The 21,690-nt window shown below is 42.2% G+C and overlaps 2 protein-coding genes across 7 annotated transcripts; one reads left to right on the forward strand and one right to left on the reverse strand.

Annotated features, from left to right (window-relative positions):
• The first annotated feature begins 416 nt into the window (after positions 1 to 416).
• kcnc1b (potassium voltage-gated channel, Shaw-related subfamily, member 1b) lies at positions 417 to 16,717 on the forward strand. 5 transcript variants are annotated; one of them, XM_068722446.1, is made up of 4 exons: positions 421 to 2,016; positions 5,653 to 6,568; positions 7,603 to 7,776; positions 15,276 to 16,717. In XM_068722446.1, the coding sequence occupies exons 1-4, from the start codon at positions 1,450 to 1,452 to the stop codon at positions 15,347 to 15,349; spliced, it is 1,731 nt and encodes a 576-aa protein (XP_068578547.1). In that variant the 5' UTR covers positions 421 to 1,449; the 3' UTR covers positions 15,350 to 16,717. The 5 variants fall into 5 exon arrangements, with proteins under 5 accessions (XP_068578549.1, XP_068578547.1, XP_068578546.1 ...); XM_068722445.1 differs by lacking the exon at positions 15,276 to 16,717 and adding an exon at positions 11,480 to 14,437; XM_068722447.1 differs by lacking the exon at positions 15,276 to 16,717 and adding an exon at positions 14,708 to 15,256 and having other exon boundaries at positions 422 to 2,016.
• Positions 13,474 to 21,349, reverse strand: sergef (secretion regulating guanine nucleotide exchange factor). Of its 2 annotated transcripts, none has more exons than XM_068722454.1 (11): positions 21,266 to 21,349; positions 21,033 to 21,171; positions 20,143 to 20,295; positions 19,619 to 19,713; positions 19,406 to 19,466; positions 19,210 to 19,323; positions 19,048 to 19,110; positions 18,150 to 18,308; positions 17,883 to 18,049; positions 16,585 to 16,621; positions 13,474 to 14,259 (listed from the first exon to the last, which is right to left on the reverse strand). In XM_068722454.1, exons 1-11 carry the CDS (start codon positions 21,347 to 21,349, stop codon positions 14,066 to 14,068), a joined length of 1,266 nt encoding a protein of 421 aa, XP_068578555.1. In that variant the 3' UTR covers positions 13,474 to 14,065. The 2 variants fall into 2 exon arrangements, with proteins under 2 accessions (XP_068578555.1, XP_068578558.1); XM_068722457.1 differs by having other exon boundaries at positions 19,048 to 19,131; positions 21,266 to 21,325.
• Positions 21,350 to 21,690: the final 341 nt, after the last annotated feature.

A 21,690-nucleotide genomic window follows, 5' to 3' on the forward strand; every position in this document is an offset into this window, starting at 1 on the left:
CATGCCTATTTTTAATCCGTTGACAAGCATTTAAGATATCGCGATAATTAACAGACATAAATAAAGGGGACAAAAACAATTGCACCTCTTTGCAGTGAGCAATGACGCCCCCTGGTGGCACACTAAACACAGGTGGGGGCTATTTATTATACAGATAAAGAGTAGCACATAAGAGTTGCGCAGACAACCCAAAAAAATCTCTCAACTCTTTGTTTCAAAATATCCCCACAGTCAGTGTAAATACACGTGCAGGCTGTCCACAACTAATTGACTCACATCCGTAAATCACTGAGCTATAAGAAGGCATATGATCAGACTCTTTGGTGGTATAGGCGGATGTGCGCGTGCATGGCTCCAGGGTCACACCTTCTATAACCAGCTGTGCATGAAGACGACGAGTCGTCGTCGTCCCCCCCCCGACAGTCACAGCCACTGACCAATAACCCTCCGAGCGACGACGTTAAGTGAGAAAAATTGGGCAGCGATGACAATTTCAACAGCTTTTAATTGGAGAACTTGACAACGTGTTCTAACAAATGCAGGGTCCACTGGGCATGCTCCATCTGATCTGAGAGGAGAGCTGGGCACGGTGTGAATAACAGGCAGTTTGGGCGTTTTTTTGGGGAGGGTTTGACGCCTTCTCATCTCCGATTCTCTTGATTTTGTTCAACCACGCAGCACAGACAACAACATTTCCCTTCCCTTTCAAATAGACCGGGTGTTTTCTAACCAGCGACGCGTGAAGGAGAGGTAAAGTTCCTGAGCAGGAGAGCATCTCTGTGCAGAGACAAAGAGCTGCCGTGTGTCGTTAGGCGCAGAAAGAGGGAGCGGGCTAAGCGTCGGTGTGAAGGAGGTGAGTCTGTAGGCAGACTGGAAGCAGCGCCGAGCCTCCATCGGGAGCTGGCGGACAGGCGCTGTCCGCTCAGCACCACCGCAGTCACCTTGCTGTGAAAGTCACAAACCTGCTCAGGATCAATCGGATCAATTACCGCAACTTGGGGAGTCCAATGAGCCGGACTTGTTGTCTGCCGGCGGGGGGGAAATTTGTCAGCGTTTGTCCTTTTTATCTCGACATCTTGGATTTACAGACGATGTGACGTCCATTCTTAATGTAATGCCATTGGCTGCAATCATTTTGGATTTCGATTTTTACACCCTCCAGTGAGTGTGGCAGCTATACACGTTTACGATCCCCCAGTTGCATGACAGGTGCTTGTAGAACCCCCCCCCCCCCCCCCCCCCAGCGCTGACAGTGAGTGTAGCCTGATGCGCGTCGAGCACATTTCTTTCATAGTTTGGTGAGAAACGACAGGTTGTTCCGCGCGCTGCTTCCTTTATGTAATTCTTCTCCTCGGTGTAATCACCGCTGTGCGTGGTTGCACGAGGTCGCCTTTTAGACTTAAACTTTGCGATGAAGGGAACTTATTGGAGAAATGCCTAAGGGACGCAATGGGCCTGAGCGACGACAAGGATCGCATTGTGATAAACGTGGGAGGGATCAGACATCAGACATACCGCAGCACCCTGCGCACTCTACCTGGCACTCGCCTGTCCTGGTTGGCCGAGCCTGATGCACCCAACCACTTTGACTATGATGCCAAGATCGAGGAATTTTTCTTCGACCGCCACCCTGGCGTGTTTGCACATATCCTTAACTACTACAGGACAGGTAAACTGCACTGCCCGGCCGATGTCTGCGGGCCTCTCTACGAGGAGGAACTGGCCTTCTGGGGCATCGATGAGACAGACGTGGAGCCATGCTGCTGGATGACCTATCGCCAGCACCGGGAGGCAGAGGAGGCCCTTGATAGTTTCGGCGGGGGGGGCTTGTTAGACCTGGGGAACGACGATGCGGAGCCCGAGCAGGAGCATGCTACCGAGGATGATGTGGATGAGATGACGAGGAGGCTGGCGCAGGGAGACACTCATGATGCCAGGAGTGGAAGCTTGTGGAGCCGGTGGCAGAAACATGTGTGGGCTCTGTTTGAGGACCCTTACTCCTCTAAATATGCAAGGGTAAGTTGCCTTTAACTCTTAATATGCTTGCCATGGTTTCGTTCTACTTATTGAACTTAAGATCTGAGGCCTGAGTTATCATGGGCACATTCTGAGCTGTACAACACACATGAAACAGTCAAAGTTGCACAAACAAGAGTTTAGTTTTGCATGCTTGATGGTGTAAAAATGATTGATGGCTCTGGGCGGGCTTTTGATGACCTTGAAATTGCCCTCCCATGGGTCGCCACAGCAGGGACGTGACTGTACAGAGAAGAAGTGGCGGAATCGTTTACATGCAAGTGATTACTCCCACCCTATCTCGCAGGAGAAGATAAAAGGTGGTTGTGATTCTCACCGGTCTCTGGATTGATATTTCCAGAACACAAGAATCCCGCAGCCTGGCTCTTTGGTTTAATAGGTCAGATACTCGTTAGGAAACTAGATCTTTGGCACCACCAGCATTTCAGTGGCAGACCTCCAGACAAAAATTGGGTTGCTGTTCGAGGTGACATTTTTTGTTGTGGGCACTTTTCCATCTTGGCGTTATGCCTCTTGATGGTGACAATGAAATGACTTTACACCTTCAGATTTGTTTTGTTGTTCTGTTTTTACCACAGCCCCCTAGAAAGACCGCTGTGAGCCCGCTGGTTTAACAGCTGCAGCACTGATTGGTGTAATTAGTTACCAGGCCCCATCCAGCAAGTGTAAACTGTATTGACATGTTCTCGCTCTTACAGCAAGCATCAGCGGAAATGGTTTTACCAAACACACACACACACACACACACACACACACACACACACACACACACACACACACACACACAGTCTCCTTTCAAATTCCACCCTCTGCATGCAGGTGCATTTCCCAAAGTGGAAAACAACGAGGATGTGTCCCACAGTTAATATTGAGAAAGACAAAGCAGAGAGCGAAGATTGACAGAGTTCCACTAAGACCGGCAAGAAGATTAATTAGAAGTGAGCCTCAGAGTTAATTACAGTCTCTATTCACAGTGGATACATCAGTGGAAAACTCTTGTCGCTGCATATCACTGTAGGCCTGTGATTTGCCAGTAACAGTGAGAATTGGCCAACACAAGGAGCAAACAATCTTCGCCTGTCACCCTCCCTCCAAGCCACACTGTTCCCAACTGTCACAAAGACATCATTTACTGTAAGAGGAGTTCTAATAAGATGCAGCGTTTGTTTAACAGTCTGCAGGGCGGGATGTTCAGAGGTCTGAGCAAGCCAGTGCGTCAAGAGGCATGAAAGTGGCTTATAAGAATGAGGCTTTATTACACTGAAGTGTGCTGGCAGTGATGGTGATGTTTTATTCCCCAACTCCATTAATAACTGATGGCTGGACAAAATAACAAGCGCACCTGTCAGTTAGGATTATTTTAATCATACACATATATGACAATTTTTTTTAATTAATTGAATAATGAAATATTGAAAAATGCCCATCACAACTTTCTTCAACCCATGTTGATGTGAGAAAAGAAAGAAAATCAATCATTCTCAATTTAGAAAGGTAGAGACAGTTCATATTGATACGTTTTTGCTAAAAATAAATTACCTTAATGATAACTGGATTACCAAAATTGTTGCAGGTTAATTTTCTGGTCAACTATTCAATTGACTATTCTTTTCAAATCCAGTGTCAAAAATCTAAAAAAACAAAAATACCTGTTCTTACTACATCTGTGACATTTACTAGGATGCCCCCACAGTTTGAGGTAAAGGTCAAATTTATTCAGGAGTATATACCATATACATTTAGATACAGGTAGTCAAGACACTCTCAAACAAATCCTCAATTAATTAAATAAGCACAAACCAGCAGACGGTAAATCTGTGGCTCTTGGGGCTCCTGATGGGAAGTTGCCCGCTTTGCCCAGTTGGTAATCAAGCCTTTGCTGTTGATTCCAATCTGTTACTTTTTGAGGTCGTAGTTGTGTAGTATATTCTTGGGTGTACTTTGTTATTTTGTACAGTGCATACTGTAGAGGGGGTGGACAAAACAATATTATGCAATCCAATACAACACCACATACTATTGCCACAAAAACTCACACACAATCTCTTTCTCACACAAAAGCTGGACACTATTAGCTTGACAACGGCTCATTTATAAGTAATTTTGTATCTGATTGCATTAAAATGTACGCATTGAATTGAAAGAGTTTTAAAACTTACAGAGCAATTCACATGCCATACTGTAAATGGCAAGTAGTCTCCATCTTCATTAAAACTGGTGTGTGTCTTCTTTGCTCAGCGTGAGCCGTCTCGCTGAACAAAGAGGACAGCCCTGCTGACTGAACAGAAGTCAGCATGCTGTTGTCTCTGCTAACACGCAGTTTCCCTCCGGACCGTCGTACTAACATGGATGGGAAGCAGACATTCATAAGCAGCAGTGATTTCCTCAGCCCAATGCGATGAATTGCCAGTGATGAGATGTTATGATGAGGGCCTGTTTTCCATCTCGTGCTGCGTGCCTGCCCTAGAGACACACAGTGAATGGAACCGATTAAGAGGCTGTCTCTCCTTTGCTCAGCGGACTATATATATATATATATATATATATATATATATATATATATATATATATATATATATATATATATATATAAGACGTCCTCATACCCAGACATGTCCACCTCCAACTAACCTCCTCCCTGAAGCTGTTCACTACTCCTCCCAGCTACTTAACAAGGCTGGGCATTAATCTATGCAGCACTAACGAGCCTCACTTACTCTTATAACGACGTCTTCGTGCATCAACACACTGCTATTGATCCAATATTTTGTGATTCATGAAGAAGTATATCTGCTCTTCCTGTCTGAATCTTTGTCCAGCAATTCTGATCTATTGACCTCCGACTCCCGTGAAGATAAAGCAGTTTTTTTTTCCATTTAAAAAAAACAGTATAGGATGATCAGAGCAGGCTAACATGAGGACAGGGCTGTAATCAATACCCAGGAGAGAATACTGCATCGGTTACGCCCATGTAGTATGCATTAGACACATCACAGATTAAATGTGATGAAATGGGATCATCTAATCAATACATAATAAAGGCTAAAGTACACGATTGCCATTAAGGGAAATATAGGTTTCTCATACAAGTTCGTCATCAGCTCAGCAAGCCTCTCCGCTCACTACGATTCACGAGAGTTGATCATCTGGAAAGTATGACCTTGTGTAGGGAAAACCTAGCGGTGGTGCTGAAGGGAAGAACCCCAGCTAATTTTAGCCAAGTGGGTTAATGTCCTGTCTCCTGCTGCTGCGGACTCTAAGTAATTCTAATGTAGCATGCTCCTGAAAATGCCTTGACCTTGAGATACAGTAGATGAAAGAGAAGCAAGAACGCTAAGCTCGCATTGATTGTCCAATTTACAATGACACTCCTGAATCAAGACAGATAGAGAGCAGAGATAGAGGAAGGGGGAGCGAGAGAGTGCCAATGCCACTGTCACTGTCAAACCAGATGGCACTGTCTCTGATAATAGATTGAATTGCATTGTGTGCTGCTAAGATCAGCTGCTGGGTGTTGAGCTTGATTATATTGCATGAATTACTGTGCTCCTCACTGTCCTTCTTCCCTCTCCCTTCTATGTTTCCTTCTGCACCCTATATGTACTCCCTGCTCAGTGGGTGGCTCTGGCCTCGCTGTTCTTTATTCTGGTGTCCATCACCACTTTCTGTCTGGAGACCCACGAGGCCTTCAACCCCATCATCAACCGTACCGAGGTGGAGGTGGTGAACAACGTCACAGTGGTGCACACCTACCAGGAGACCGAGACTGCGCTCTACCTCACCTACATCGAAGGCGTTTGTGTGGTGTGGTTCACTTTTGAATTTCTAATGCGAATAACTTTCTGCCCGAACAAATGTGACTTCATTCGGAACGCCCTGAACATCATCGACTTTGTGGCCATCCTGCCCTTCTACCTGGAGGTCGGCCTTAGCGGGCTCTCCTCCAAGGCGGCCAAGGACGTGCTGGGTTTCCTGCGAGTTGTTCGCTTTGTGCGGATCCTGCGTATCTTCAAGCTGACCCGTCACTTTGTGGGGCTGAGGGTGCTGGGCCACACATTGAGGGCCAGCACCAATGAGTTCCTGCTCCTCATCATCTTCCTCGCCCTCGGTGTCCTCATCTTTGCTACTATGATCTACTACGCTGAAAGGATTGGAGCTAACCCCAACGACCCTCGAGCCAGTGAGCACACTCAATTCAAGAACATCCCGATCGGATTCTGGTGGGCTGTTGTGACCATGACCACCCTCGGCTACGGAGACATGTACCCTCAGACGACCTCCGGTATGCTGGTCGGAGCCCTGTGCGCCCTGGCAGGTGTGCTGACCATCGCCATGCCCGTCCCTGTGATTGTCAACAACTTTGGAATGTATTACTCTCTGGCTATGGCAAAACAGAAACTACCAAAGAAAAAGAATAGGCATATCCCGCGGGCACCCCAACCAGGTTCTCCAAACTTCTGTAAGTCAAGCATCAGCTCCCAACATCCGAGCCCCATACCCCATGACGACGTTTTTGAGATAAAGTTTCAAGGTAAGAAACAGAACTGATATACTGTTGTCTCATCACTTCTCTGTCCTCCCTGAAGCAGCCACATCACTATTCAGCTATTCCATTGTTTGTCTGTTCCCACACTTCAATCAGCTGATGATTCAGGCACGAGATTAAACAAATTAGTTTCCCACCGAAAACAATCAATAAAATATGTGATGAAAAGCATTTTTTTACTCTGGCAAAAAGAACAGAGAGATTGAAGCAGGTCATGAGTAATCTCGCTATTGATTTTGCACTTCTTAATGCAGTGACCCACTCCTCCTCTCTCTTAAGACTAACTGAGAGTGTAATCACCATGTATTTGTAATGTTAAGAACATGTAAGTAGATGTGGAAGTCACTTGATTTCCTCTTGAATTCCTCTGGTGGTATAAGTGCAAAGACAAACTTACCTCTAATAGAGCTTGTGCTCAAGTACATGTAGAACAACAGAGTGCAAGGCTAACATTAGACAGCAGGAAATTGTACACTTTATTCCTATGTGCATTTAGAGAGTATGTGAATATTAAAAAATGGAATGTCTATTTAAACCCAGATGACAATAGTCACTCGGCAGCTATTCCGCTATTTACACCCGGCCAAGTTGAACATGCTACTTCATTTAACAATATTTAGCTAGCCGAAAGGTTATAGTAGTATAAAGCATGTTTAGGGAGTGGGTGGTAATGGATGAATACATCAAACTCAGGAGACCACTGTTCAAAGAGTATGACAAGACTATATCACAGTTGACTAATTATTTAGTTTTATATTTATTTGATTTACAGTTTCTATTTGCAGTTGAGTTCAATTTAGGCAACAAAACTACTTGGTTTAGTAAAAACATGCATAGCCTACAGTATGCTACACATACACATACAGTATCAAATGTGTGCCTGGGTTGGGTGCAAATAGCATTGTTTGCTACAGATATCTGGGTTCTATTAGCATCAGTCATTTAAAAGTGTGGAAGGTAAATTCTATAAAATGCTGGTATATTGAAACAAGATTTTTTCTTGATTGTTTTCTTAAAAGATTCCAAGTTGAACGGTGAAGCAGCTAACGCAGCCCTGGCCAACGAAGATTGCCCTCACATAGACCAGGCCATATCTCCGGAGGAAATCTTCAGCCCAAGCGAGAGAGAGCGGCCCTGCTTCCTGGTCACCACTTCTGAACGCCCCAACCACACAGGGGGCAGAGTGAGGAGGGGTACGTACAGTAACAGCCAATCACAGGCCCCTAAGACACTGACACCCTGTAGACCGTAGACAGGACACGCTCTTTTTCCCTCTTTGCTGAGTGTTACGTCTCAGTTTTCACAGGCACACACACACACACACACACACACGCACACGCACACACACCACACACACACACCAAGAACAACAACAACAAACCTCTAATTACACACTCTCACAGCAGCTGCTTCTCCTCATTCCTCCCTTTGGGAATTGTATATATACAAAGTCACACTAACATCTGTTAAGGCCAAGCACAATCACCACAATGTCAATAATAATAATCCACATCTACATAATATATTTTTTGATACCATGCATAATGTAATAGTGCTATTTATTTACGAACAAGAAAGTAATTTTCAAGATTTACATGATCTAGAATGTGTTGTCTTACACGCCTAAGAAAGTACTTATGTGTGCGTGTACCATGTATGTATATGTGTTTTAATGATAAATATCATCCAGGATCCTGATTTACGAGTAGTACATTGCCCTTGACCATAACGGTGCATGAAGTGTCTTGCTGATGGGTGCTATCAGTATGGTGAAGGAGCACTACACAAATGGAGGAAGGCTAATGTCAAATATTGCCATTGATGTTATTCAGAGCCAAATTCTAATTTACAGATTTGTACACTTTATTACCAGGGTTAAAACCCTTTATGTTTATTTTATTTATTTAGTATTAATCTACAAAACATTTCTCTGAGAAAGTCGCGTTAGTCTGTGATCCAGCCAGCACATCAACAGTAAATGGCGTACAGTTTGAAATTCTACCTGTAGCTGAGAACACATTCCCGACCTGAGGTGCCTACCTTTTTGAGTCTTTTGTAGTGTTATACTCCAAACCATTCCAGTACCACCCGGTGCATGCTGGTCTACTCCTGATGCACTCAATGCATGGAGAAAAATAATCTGTCTCGAGTCTGTGTTGACCTGTTTATTTGGAGACAAAAACAAGAAAGCAACAGGTGTAGTATTACCAGTGAGGAACAACCAAAACATTTGTAATGGATTCAGTGCTGCAGTGTACTCAGAACGTTCTCTGTTTTTCAACTGAAGGTTATGAAAAGCCTTGGAGCCTTAACAGCATGTCTGGCATGAGCGGGGATGCCTCTGGAGTGTCCTCAGTGTCCGCCCTACCCTGCAGCCCACCTTGTCTAATGCAGCACTCACATTCTCCCATCCCATCCATTATGTAGCATGGTTGAGTAGCAGACACAATGCCATTGGAAGGCCAGTCCACACTTACCTGTCAAATTTTGCTTTTACACTTGCCTTCACTCTTGCTTTTTTTCATTTTGATTTCATTTTTTTTTCTGGAAAAACTGTATCTTAACTGTGTCTAATACTCAAGCTTTCCCAAGTGTTCTCCTTGGGTGTGTCATCATATGCTAGACTAGAAAAACATTGGCACATGCCACTCTGCATGGGTCACCTCAGTTGCAGACAAAGCACTGTTCTACTTCTACCACAGGCTAACCCCACTCTTTCCCTGTGTTTACATCATTGCCTGTTGCTCTGTTGCTTTTGATCTCACATACTCTTCTGCCAATAACTTTTATCTCATCTGCTTTTTACACTTTTGTGAAAGAAACTTTCATAAGATGTAACCCCTGCAAATAATATGCTGGACATTAACAATACAAGGCTCTGAAACATATCCAAAAGGTACCATTGCCAGCTGTTAAGGGAAGTCCACTTAAGTGCTTTGTACGTTGCAAAGTAGAGACGTTATTCTGAAAGTGCAATCCAGACGAGGCTCAATGTTATCTGAGAGGCAATTAGAAAAAAAATGAACATGATGTTCATGATGTCCAATGGAGATGATGACAACTTCTATGATACTAGTGATGAATACATTTAATGTCAACAGAACAAAAACTCTTTTGTTCATTTGCATGAACTGCATGATAAATTATGTTCAACAAGAAGCTAACTGTATCGCAGTACCTGTAAGAAAAACCCCCATTTTTTTTCTTTCAAAAGCATCTAAAGCTTTGTCATTTGTTATGCATTTTGAGACAGCTTTACAAGAGACTCAGTCATAGCTGAGATTTTTATGTAGCCGCCATTCTTTGCCTTTCCCCAAATTCATAGATTTATTTTCTTGTATTTATTTGACTGGGGCCTCCAACTAAAATAGCGTGATTTGACTTGAACAATTTGTAATAAAGCCAACTAATGCTGTTATGAGCATAAATAGTTTTTATACAAATATATTTAATGGTAGTTATTAGTTTTTAAACAGTATCTGTAGTCTGCAGCAACTTCTAGAATTGCTGTGATGCCTAAATTAAGGCAAGACTCAAGAATTATAAAACAATGGTGCCTTCATACCTGGTGAGGCAAAGTAAAAGAGAGTAATAAATTGACAAGACGTAACATAAGTGTTACCAGTGTAGCATCAGTACACTTTACCATGCTCATAACAGTGTAACGAAAGCTTTATTTTATAAGGTGCACCTTGTACCTTTTGTACCACACTCGTACCCTTAATCACAGTAAATTGGTTATTATTGTTACACCATCAAACACATACTAGGATTTAACCCTTATGGGAATACACAGCTCCAAGAAGGAAAAAAATAAATGCTGAAAACACTGACTTTATAGTCCCCATCTCAAGAATTGTTTTTGTATGATAAAGCACAAATTATTAATGGGGACCAGGCAACTCTACATAGCCGAAATATATCCAGAGATGTCACGATGACTTCGGCAGTACGTATGTTTATAGACATCAATACCGTTATTGTTACACGTATTGATGCTGTCCCAATAATTATGCACAGTTTTTCAGGGCACTTTAACAAATTTTGTGTTGACCAATCAGAAATGTTAATTTCTAGAAGAAGATATAAGTATAGCAACTCATCTAAGTTTTGTTTTTATTCTGAATGAGCAGAGTTTTACATTTCAAGTCATGTCTATTGTGGTAATTAATGGACGTTATATATTTAAGAAAAAAAAACTTGTGAAGATTTGATGTGAAGAGATGCAGGTGAATAATATGCTCATGCAATTCAAGTGAAGAAAAAAAAATACAAAGTACAATACGACACAGCATGGGATGTGGGTCTACTTGGGGAAAGGTAAATGCATGTATTTTCCATTTATGCAACAGAAAAGTATTCCAATAAAAATATGTAAATATAAGTCCTTGCATGAAATAAATTTTATACACAATGAGCATTTAGACTCCGTTTTTATTCAACAGCACATGCATACATACATCTTTCCTTTCCTTCTAGCTTAAAGCTAGTGCTTTGAACTGCTGTTTGACCCTTTACCTGTGTCCGGGTCAAAGAGAGCATAAAAAAACCCCTAAGTGACTGCAAGAGCATGACGCAAATTATACAAACGCATGACCACGACCGAACTACTGTACATCAACCTGTAAAACGAAGCATGACTGGGCATGTTTATTAACCGATTCAGAGTGTAACCTCAGACAGAACCTTGTTGTCTGATGCCTTGGCTACGCATGGGAAATACATGGTAAACCTGTTGTTTACCATGAAGAACTAACGGAGCACATTTTCTTTACTCTCCAAGCTAGTGTCATGTCTCACCTCTCGCAGAGGTATCCATCATCGCCATCATTTCCACCATTATACATAATTTGTGTAATAATTTACTTTTGTTATTGTTTTTTTATATGTTTATAGAGACCCAGCGACAGCACCGGAGCAGACAACCAACAGAGTCAGTTTGTGTTATGAACCATGGTGTCCCAACCACTATGTGTATGACCCATAACGGCCCATCACCCACCTGATAGTGCAGTAGCATTGTTGTGTGTATTACTTAGTCTTTTTAAATGGGTGTGACAGTGACAACCTGTACATCACAAACTCAGCATAGATGTAGCACTGAGGAAGTTTTGTTGTCAAGCCTTATGTAGCTCAGTATCTGTGAATGGTTACTGTGTTGTAATTTGTGTGCCTATTTTTGGTTTGTGCCAGTGCTGTAAATATGCTTTTTTTGTGTGCCAAAGTTGTGTGTACAATGTTTTTGAGTGTTCATCAAATATCTGTGTGCTTCTTCTGTTGAAAGAAAAAAAAATGTTGCTCCGATTTTAAATCACCCAGCAAAAAAACTGTCACTTGTCATGTCAGCCAGACTTAACAGTTGAAAAGAAATCGTGAACTTTGCACTGTCATCGTCACATTTTTGTAGACTTTTGCACTGTTTTGCACCAGTGAATTTTTCACATTCCTTTGATATGTTTTCAGGCATCAAAAAAAAAAAAAAAAAGACTGAATAAGGTCACACTTACCACTCTTACCTTGTATTAATGAGGCATTAAAATGGCAAAGTGTGCTGTTAAGAATTGGTAGATAAATGTTTGGGTAATCAAATCTTATATAGGGTTATTCAGAAAGGAATAATAGATATTCAACATTCATTGAATGTTGATATATCTTCATAGCCACATTTTCATTAACAAAGACAGTTTAGATCTAAAATACATTTACTCATATCACAGCTTAGACATTCATAATTATTCTGTAGTACATTTTAATTGACAATCATGTACAATTGGGTTACTTTTAAGCACACTTGCAAATTGGCATTAAGCAGTAGTATACAATACTAACTAATGCCAAAACATTACACACATACTGGACAAGTGCCTCTGTTATGCAAATTATTCTTACCATTCAGGAGTATAGCTTCACCAACATGATGAATAAATGTACATTTCATTTGACATTAGTAATCAGTCACCAGCCATTGAAAGCATCAGTTCAGTACTCAAAAAGCACAAAGACACAATAAGAACCCCCACAAGGATCAGCTTCTAAACGAGAGCAATGAGCATACCTAATTAAGAGCAAGAAGGACAGCCATTGAGTACATAGTACAGCTTAATTGTTTGTGTAGAAAAGTTAGTGAAAAGGGACCAACTTTTTACCAAACAAGTGCAAACACACTGCCAACAACCTTCTGAGATCTGTGTGAAGTCAGGTACAGCAGACTTGAACCGGCCATTAGAGCTGAGCACAAATGGAGGACAGTGTGCTGGACAGACAGAATAAATAACAATAACAGCCTCTGTTATATAAAAGGAATCAATAACACAAATAAGAGACAACTAATGTGCCGTTTGGTGAGACTTGAGAGTGTGCGTTTTGAACACCGTGCATTTTGTGGTTAGTTATCTCAGTAAGGTGTTCAGTGATCGTTTTGATTGGTTTGTTGTTTAGGGATTTTTGTGTCTTTTTTGACCGATACAGTTCAGGCTTGTACAATAAATAGTGATAAATAAAAATAAAACCAAAACACAGAAATGATCATTTTTCAAAGAGTGTTGATGTATTTTTTCAAACTAATCCAGGTATAAGCACATTAGCTTTCATTAACGCGTATGTCTTTTTTATATATAATTTGCATAAATCATAAGGATAAAATAAAAACTTTTAAATAAAAAAAAAAGTGAATAAATTGCATCAATGAGCCATTCTGATTTCTGCCATTGCCCTTGACCACAGCCCCGGCTTCAGACCTGCAGTTTGGTCCCCGGGTGCTGCACTGCGGTCGCCCACAGCTTATAAATATGTATGTTGGGTCAAATGCAGCGGACAAACTTCCCCCAAGATGGATTAAGTAGTATACAGTATGAAAGTGGTGCAAATGAGACAAAGAATATCACACAAACTGCCAAGAACATCGAGAAGTGATAAGCACTAGCCAAAGAAACATTTACTGTACTCAATGTGTAAGTGTGTAAATCATGAGATGACAGAGATTTTCAGTATGAAGTGCGGAGATTGACTGCTTTCTGACACTCGAGATCACAGCAATAAAACTGCTGCCATGGGAAGATGGAGCGATAGCAACAGTCTAGCCCATTCCTCATGTTATCCATGACGGCTTCCTTCTGGAAGACAAGAATGGACCAGGAGCTATAGGCGTGGCCCTGTCCTGCAAAGCCATCGGCCCCAATCACGTTCATCAAAGTAACGGGCTGGTCAGAGAAATGATGGCCTCTGTCCACACGCAACATAACTCAGTCTGTGTCCAACCGACCACACCACAGTATTTATGACAACTGCAGTTTGAAACCTGATCTTTTCAAGTAGCCTATTAGAAGGTGAAAGTTACAGTGTAAGGCACTTAGAATAATCATATGTGGGCTTTGCAGAGCACCAATAAGCCACTTAATCAGTCAGAAGTTTGTTGATTCACAAAGCCATTCTGTTTTTCTCGTCTCCGATTGACTCATGATGAATAATGTTCCTGCTCCGAGGTTAGTGAGGTGGAGTCGTCGCAGGGGCTTGTCTTAAGTCAGTCGTCGCAGCACACGTTGCCATAGAGTGTCCAGCTCCGCAGCCAATGAGAAGAGGTCTGAGACCAGAAACGAGCTGTGGCTGACAGACATCGCTCTGTGAACCGTCTCCGCACATCCCGTGTTCATTCCAGCCCCAGGAGAGGAGACGCCCGCCTGAAAAGGAAAGGGGTCATGGGTCAGTGGAGTCGACAGGAGAGAGGGACGGGGCTGCAGCACTCGACCATTCTACGCTGAAATTAGTAGCCTGAAGAAAAAAGGCTGGGGTACAAAAAGCAGAAGGCATGCATCTCTCTCTCTCTCTCACACTCTTTTTTTTTTTCTCTCTCTCTGTGTCCCCAACGCTGCCACTAAGCCAGCAGTAAAGCCTTCACAGCTGGTGAGCTTGTTAGTGGGTGTGGTCAGGTCTGCATCACCGAAGGACACACTGCCATGGCAACACAGTTACCTAATAGGCTCCATTACCATGGCAACAGAATCGAGCTTGCCTTCTCAAGGGTAACACATCTTCACAAGCGTTCCCCGTCCTGCAGTTGTGTGTCTTTCATGCCACCTTTACATTTCTTTTCATCGAGGGGTTTCTTTTGTCTTTCTGCCTTTTCAGCTCGTCCCTGAAGAATCGGTGGCGTTGGAAGACTTGGATTCGCCGAGTGACACATAATATGCTTTTAGACCGAGACATCATGCCAGCGTGACATTCTGCCAGATATGGCTTATACATCACAAACACACTTTAAGATATATAAGATGTATTTATACCTGGGCTGCATGTGTCTACATCTTTGATGAAGGTTATCCAGTAAACGTCCTGGTTCTCATTTATCAGTGAGCCCAATGTGTTGACATGGTTCCTTTTCCTTCGGGGGGGGGGGGAGCCTTATTTTGGTGCTGTGCTTAGTTCATGGACTCACTGACTGGAGTACAGTGTTTCCATGGCAACAAAGTGCCATGGAAAATATTCAGCACAACAAAAAGGATAAACATGGAGACACTTGAGCCAAAAGCTATTTCCTTGTAAACAAATCGTGTCATTTTGCATTCAACAGTTTAAAATCTCACACCTAATTAACAATACCGCAGTGACAAAACCTGCAGGGCTTAGATCACACGACACACACAGGATCTGATCTCAGGTGTTTAAAATGTTCACATTAACAAAAATCTTTCTTCAGGTTGGATGAGGTGTGCCCACAGCATCTTTGGCCTTTCTCCCACGTCTGACCACGATGATGAATTTCATACATGAGGAGCACCACTCAGGTGCAAACGGGCAGAGGGCTGAGCAGGCAACAGATATCATGAGCAGCATGCAATGCTCTCCGTTCCTTTCCACCTGACCTACTTGAGCACCAGAAATAGCAGCACTCAGGTCTCTGCTTCCAATCCTGTTTTGCTGTTTCACTGCTCCTGCCACGGCGCTCCAGACAGGAGGAGGAAGAGAGGAGAGCATGGTGCAGCAGCAAAGGTGCAGGAGGTTCACATGAGCTCTCTAGTCACTGCTTCTGCTGTCTCATCACGTCACCAAACTTTGTGAAAACTGCCATGACGACGGACACTCTGCGTTAACAATTGCCTTATAATAATGGCATTTTAACTGTTCAGATTGGTCAGAACATTAAAAGGGGATGCCATGTGCAGAGTTTCCTCTCTAATGGAACCCTGTGCTTGTGTTCCAGTGTTCATCTGCAGTACTTATATTCATGCAAAAAAAAAGAAGAAAAGTGGGTCAGTGTTAAAAAATTAATGTAAAAGATTTTACTTCCAAAATGTTTTCAGGTGCTAGGCGGTGACTATGTGAGAGCCGGTGACCTTTGGAAAGCCCAGAAAGAATAAAAGCATATTTGATCTCTTTGTACCGCTGATGAGGAACCCAAACATGTCTGTGTTTGTTTAGTATCATTTAAGCAATGTGTGCCGCTGCAATGTCTTTGTTCTGTTATTATGTGGACAAAGGGAGACTGCTCACCACACACTATGGAACTGGAGAAACATGCTTGTAAATGTATGTGTGGTAAATTCAGCTCTTTTGCAGGCCTGTTGGGGTAATTGCCTGTCAATGATACCCATCTATCCGTCCTGTAATTACTTCCTGATGCAAAGGCCACAGAGCAATGAGCTGACCTCAGAAATCCTCTGCAGCATTACCAGAAGGATTAATATTTCACACTCATGTTAAAATGTAATGTATTAGACAGTTCCCTTGCTCGTTCTTTGATTCAATGTGTATTCCCATTTCTTATTTATTAGTGAGAGCCAGAGTCATGTCAGGACAAAAGTGGAGCCTCTTGTTTCAGGCGCCAGCACTTATTGAAACCAATATTCTATTTTTAAATTCTTTCTGCTTAATTTCTTAGAAAACGCTCGACCTTGATGAATCTTTCCAACGCAGTTGTGTGTTATGTTGCTTATGCTCTTTGAAAATACCATACAAAAAGAAAATGAGAAGAAAATGTAAGAATATTTTTGAGAGAATACACTCACCTACAATGGCAAGGTTATGTTCAGATCCGCATGCAATCTGTCAAGAAAAAGATTTGAAATATGTTTAAAATGTGTGATGGAAGCAAACAGACAATTTAAAGACTGTAATATCCACAATTTTTTCAGGACAACATGGATACTGAGATACTTTGTAACCAAATCTTCTCTGAAACTGAAATAAAATTCAATGTGTCAAGATGTAATTATCTAATGTTAATTCAAAACTGCATACAACATGAGTGCACCAAACGCAAAAGAACATCAGTGAGGATTGTGTCTGTAAATACATTAGACGCTCCAATATCAAAGCGGAGCAGGAAACTATAACAAAAAAGCCAGCTCATTCAAAAAAGCAGGAACACACCAGAGGAGTTGATGCAACGGTCTCAAGACAGCTGCATGAGCCTGGCTTTGATGACTAAAAGCTTTTACAAATTAATAGCCTCCGCCCGCCCACCCCCCCCCCCCCCCCCCCCCCCCCCCCACACAGTCTTTCTCCTCATAACAGCTGCAAGAATTGAGGGGACAATTTTAAATTCTGATCCTGAAATCCACAAAGCTGAACAAAAGTAAAATATATATAATATATATCCTTGCTAATACTGTTTGAACTGCTTTGATAAAGCAACGTTTTTGATAAAGCATACAACTGAGGCAGGCCATGAATAGAAACAGACCCTTTGATCCCTGAACCACTGACAGGTTCGAATTTGTTACTCCAGTAATGTTCATAGGCCTCATAAAAAAGTGACAATTTAATAAATATTGACTCATGACAGTGTTAGGAGGACTAACATGATCGGGTGGGCTGCAGCTAATCCATCTCGCCTTTAGCTTTACACACTCAAGGTGACTACGCCCCGACACATGCCAGCGCTGCTGCAATGATCATCCACTTTATTGGTCAACGATCTCCTACAATACAGCTGCCATTTAGGCTTCAGGTTAACTGCTGCAACCACAATGCTCTCACATAAATGCCCCTATGGGAGAAGAGATCTTTGCCTTCACTAAATGCAAGTGGTCCTCTGGCAGCATGTGATAGATGTTGTGATGCAAATCATTACTACTCTTAATGGGCTTGGCTCTCATTCAGTCACATTGTGTTTCACCTCACACAAAAAAACAACAACTCTGCTCCCTGTTTTCTTTATGGTTACCTGCTGCCCCCTGCTGGCGTGACATTGACATTTTCTGCTAAAACTGGAGGGCGACGGCCACAACAATAAAGTATATAATTAATATTGATAACACTTAATCTAAAACAAACTGCATGTATAAAGCCTCCTAACACTTACCTGTGTCGCTCCACGGAGGACTTTAACCTCGGCAGGGAGGCAAGCTTCCTGGTTTGGACCTTCTGCTGAAGGATCAGTCGACGGCCACTTTGAGTTCTGACTGGTCGGTGCTTGTCGGCCCAGCTGCCCATAATCTCCTCTGCCCCATGTGAACACTCTCCCACTCTCTGAAATGAATGATGACCGTGTTCAGATTTGACAACGGTCCTTTAAATCCTGTTCAAACTAATAAGCATCACAGACGAAATACGCGTGATTATGTTTCACCTGTTTGAGCAGCAATGTGCGTCCAGCCGCTCCACGCGTTGATGACTTTCTCATTACCCAGCAGTGAGCGCTTCACAAGAGTTGGAGAGGACAGGAAGGGCTCTGTAGCGGTCAGCTGGCCACGCTTGTTGCTTCCCCACAGAAACAAATCACCGTCTCCTAAAAACACGACAGGTTCTACATTACTCTTCATTCAGCAGAGGCAGCAACAGAAAAAGGCAGAGCAGTAATTGGGCATCGCTGGTCAACTAATTACAGGACAGAAGAGAGGCCAGACATGATGTATGAACATGAAGTGGAAGACGACTCACTAGTACAACTGAAACTGTACGCTATGCTAATGCTCCCTCTGAAGGAAAAAGCAGCACAACATGCTTTATATATCTGCTTTTAGCTTATAGCCTCACTTATGTTTGTTTGATGCTCTTCAAGCTATTCAGTGAAAATATACACTTCCAAAGGCTCAATAAACAGATAATACCACTGCTGTGTTGAAACATTGGTCTGTTTGCATTAAAGGCTGTAAATACATCAGTACTGTGCTCCAGTCCCTTTTTTGAAGAACATAATTTGGCTGCGTACTGCTGGAAGATGTGCAGAGAACTCCTTTTCATAAAACTTGAACTCTTTGATAGCAAGAAGGTTCCAGGCTTGGAAGCCAACATCTTTCTGCAATGCCTACATCCAATAAAGCATTATTTTAACCTCGGGCTGCTAAATTATTTGGATCTGCCGACTTATCTGTTGCCTATGTTAATAATATTCTACGTTAATACGTTTGGAACCTACATTCCAACATGTCCTGATATGAACGTTTTTCTCAGTCAGAGGCTCGTAATTATGTTAAATAAACCAAATGTGTTATGAACACAGCTTAAAGTCATATGAGGTGTCATACCTGTAAGGCACACACAGTGCGCTGAGCCTGCGGTTACCTGGTGTGCGATCTTCAGATCCAGACCTGCAACATATGCACAAGTATCTGAAAACATTTATCGATCATCAGTGTTATTATAAATTCACAGAATGCCTAAAACCTTCCTTTTCTAGTTTCACTTACCTGGTACCAGAGAGGGCACCGTAGAGCTGAGGTGTGGTGGGACAGGACCTGGACCGAGTGCTCTCTTAGCGTGACTGAAAAGACCACTACCCCACTGATACACACAGCCTGAGTCTGAGGTCAGAAGACAAAATAAGGATGTGTGAGATGACTGCTAAATGAAAACACACTAATAAAGTTTTTGTTTCAAACTTACCAGTAACAGCTAGTGAATGTCTGAGTCCTGCTGCTACACTCACCACTGGCTCCTCCAGACTCTGAGAACAAGCAGCACAGTGACATCTGCTTAAAAAGGAACCGATCAAACCGATCATAAGGTGAAGTTGGTTTGCAGCAATTTCGATTACTCAAGATTGATTAGATTGGTAGATCAGAAACATTAGATTGGTTATATTGCTCATGTGCTCACCTCGATGAGCAGTAGATCTGCAGAGTGTGGGACGTTTTGTCCAACACCTAGTTGTCCATAAGCATTAGAGCCACATGCTAGTACTCGACCACAATCTGTCAGTGGGACATAAAAAGAAAAGAAAATCTCTATAAATAAAACATTTATTCTATAATATTCAACAGTTGGATGGGTGGAGGGAAGTTCCAGGCTTCCTCTGCCATTCAAGTTTTTAACAACTCAGTCAGTTGCAGGGGAGAAAAAACACAATGCATTGACAATATAGCCCTGTATTTTTTAAGATGTGGGTTGTATTACCTTAAAAAGATGTAACTGGCACATTATTGTATATTCTTATGTATATTTCTGTCCTTTTTCATTATTGACTGCTGTGATATCCAGATTTTCCCTCAAGGATAAATTAATTGTCATTCTATCCTCTCCATAATCCCTGTTTATGAGTAAATGCTGAATCATAGCTCATGAAACGTATCCGTCTAGTGCTTGTGTAGAAGCACAACATCCTGGTGTAAAAGGGTTCCCACCGTTGAGAAGAAGAGTAAAATCCCAACCACAGACTACTTTTGTGACCCTCTGATTCAGACTGCGGCAGAGTTGAAGAGTTGAGACGTCTGCATTGTGGCCAAGTCCCAGCTGGCCTCTGTGATTCTGTCCGCACACAAACACCTCTCCATTTTCTGTCCAACACAAAACACACCACAAACATTTGGAAACCATACAACTGAGTTGGCCATTCATGTATATAAACAGACAATGGATTAAATTTTGTGTTAGTTTTCCCTTAGCCTTGCACCTACATATGATGAGAATATCATCATTTTAAGATTAGGAAAAAATTGGTAAAAGCAATTTCCTTCTTTCTTCTTCTATTTAACCATTTATTTTGAATTTTGTGTGAAACGTGCAATCTGAAATTATGTAGACATGTATATTATGGTGTTTTTCTTTTGACTGTTACATGAATATGTCTTGCTGAATATTTTTGATGTCTGACATACTGTGGTGTTTTATATCCCATGTAGAATTGGCACTAACGATCTTAACTAAATACATCAACATCAACAATTAACACTAACTTAGTCGGCCCGGCAGGAGGCGCCACATGCTCTCTGTTGCATTCACATGGAATCAGGCAGAAAGTTGACGACAACCCGGATATCATGTTGTGGGTAGTGAAGAGCAGGACCGTAAAATTCGGTTATAATTTCATTTTATTCCATATATATATATATATTTGGCCGTCCTGCTGTTTGTTTCCCCCATGTCGTCCAGAAGGTGTCCGTCTGCAGTTTATAGTCTGCCTGATTCCATGTGAATGTAGCATTAGTCAGACTTGGTTCACATCGCCGGAGAGATGTTTTCGTGCTTGTATTTTAAAAGGAAATGTGCAGTTTAGGTGCAGACAGTAACCTACCGGTGACAGCCACGGTGTGGCCTCCACCGCCACTGAGAGCCCGTACAGCCTGGTCTTTTAGAGCCGTGGTGTCAGAGATCCGGGGCTCCGACAGGTCCTCCACGTGTCCCTGTCCCAGCTGCCCGTAGCTGTTGGCTCCCTGACGGACACGCCATTAATCACGTTACTACTAGTTAATCAGTTAGGAGACATACACAACTGTAACACTTAAATGTGGCATATAAAGAACTTACCCAAGAGTGTAAACAAAACTCCGTCCGCCGGCTCGTTTCCATGAGTAACATTGCATCATGTTTTGCGACACTGTCGTGAAGCATGCTGTGTAGCAGCAGGCTGTTTGGTATAATTGAAGAATGATATAGCTTTGACAAAATATTAGGAACACCTCTCAGACTAACGCAGCACAGTCTAACAGCACCACAAACAGCCTCCCAAATGACCATAATGTCATCTAACTGTTCTTACAGCACTTTTAATTGTATGTGTTTGAACAAAGTGTAACAGGAACCTATAAACTGGCAACTGGGTGTCGAATTAAATAAAGTTGTTAAAGTTACATATTTAGCATTACTTGTTCCAATGTGTTAATTGTATCAGGTTTCTCATTTTTAGATGGACAGAAATACATGCGATAACATGGACATGGAGGTGGAGATTT

This window comes from Cebidichthys violaceus, unplaced genomic scaffold (genome assembly GCF_023349555.1).
Source record: "Cebidichthys violaceus isolate CVI_PGR_0920_01 unplaced genomic scaffold, fCebVio1.0.p SCAF_3, whole genome shotgun sequence".
NCBI lineage: Eukaryota > Metazoa > Chordata > Actinopteri > Perciformes > Stichaeidae > Cebidichthys > Cebidichthys violaceus.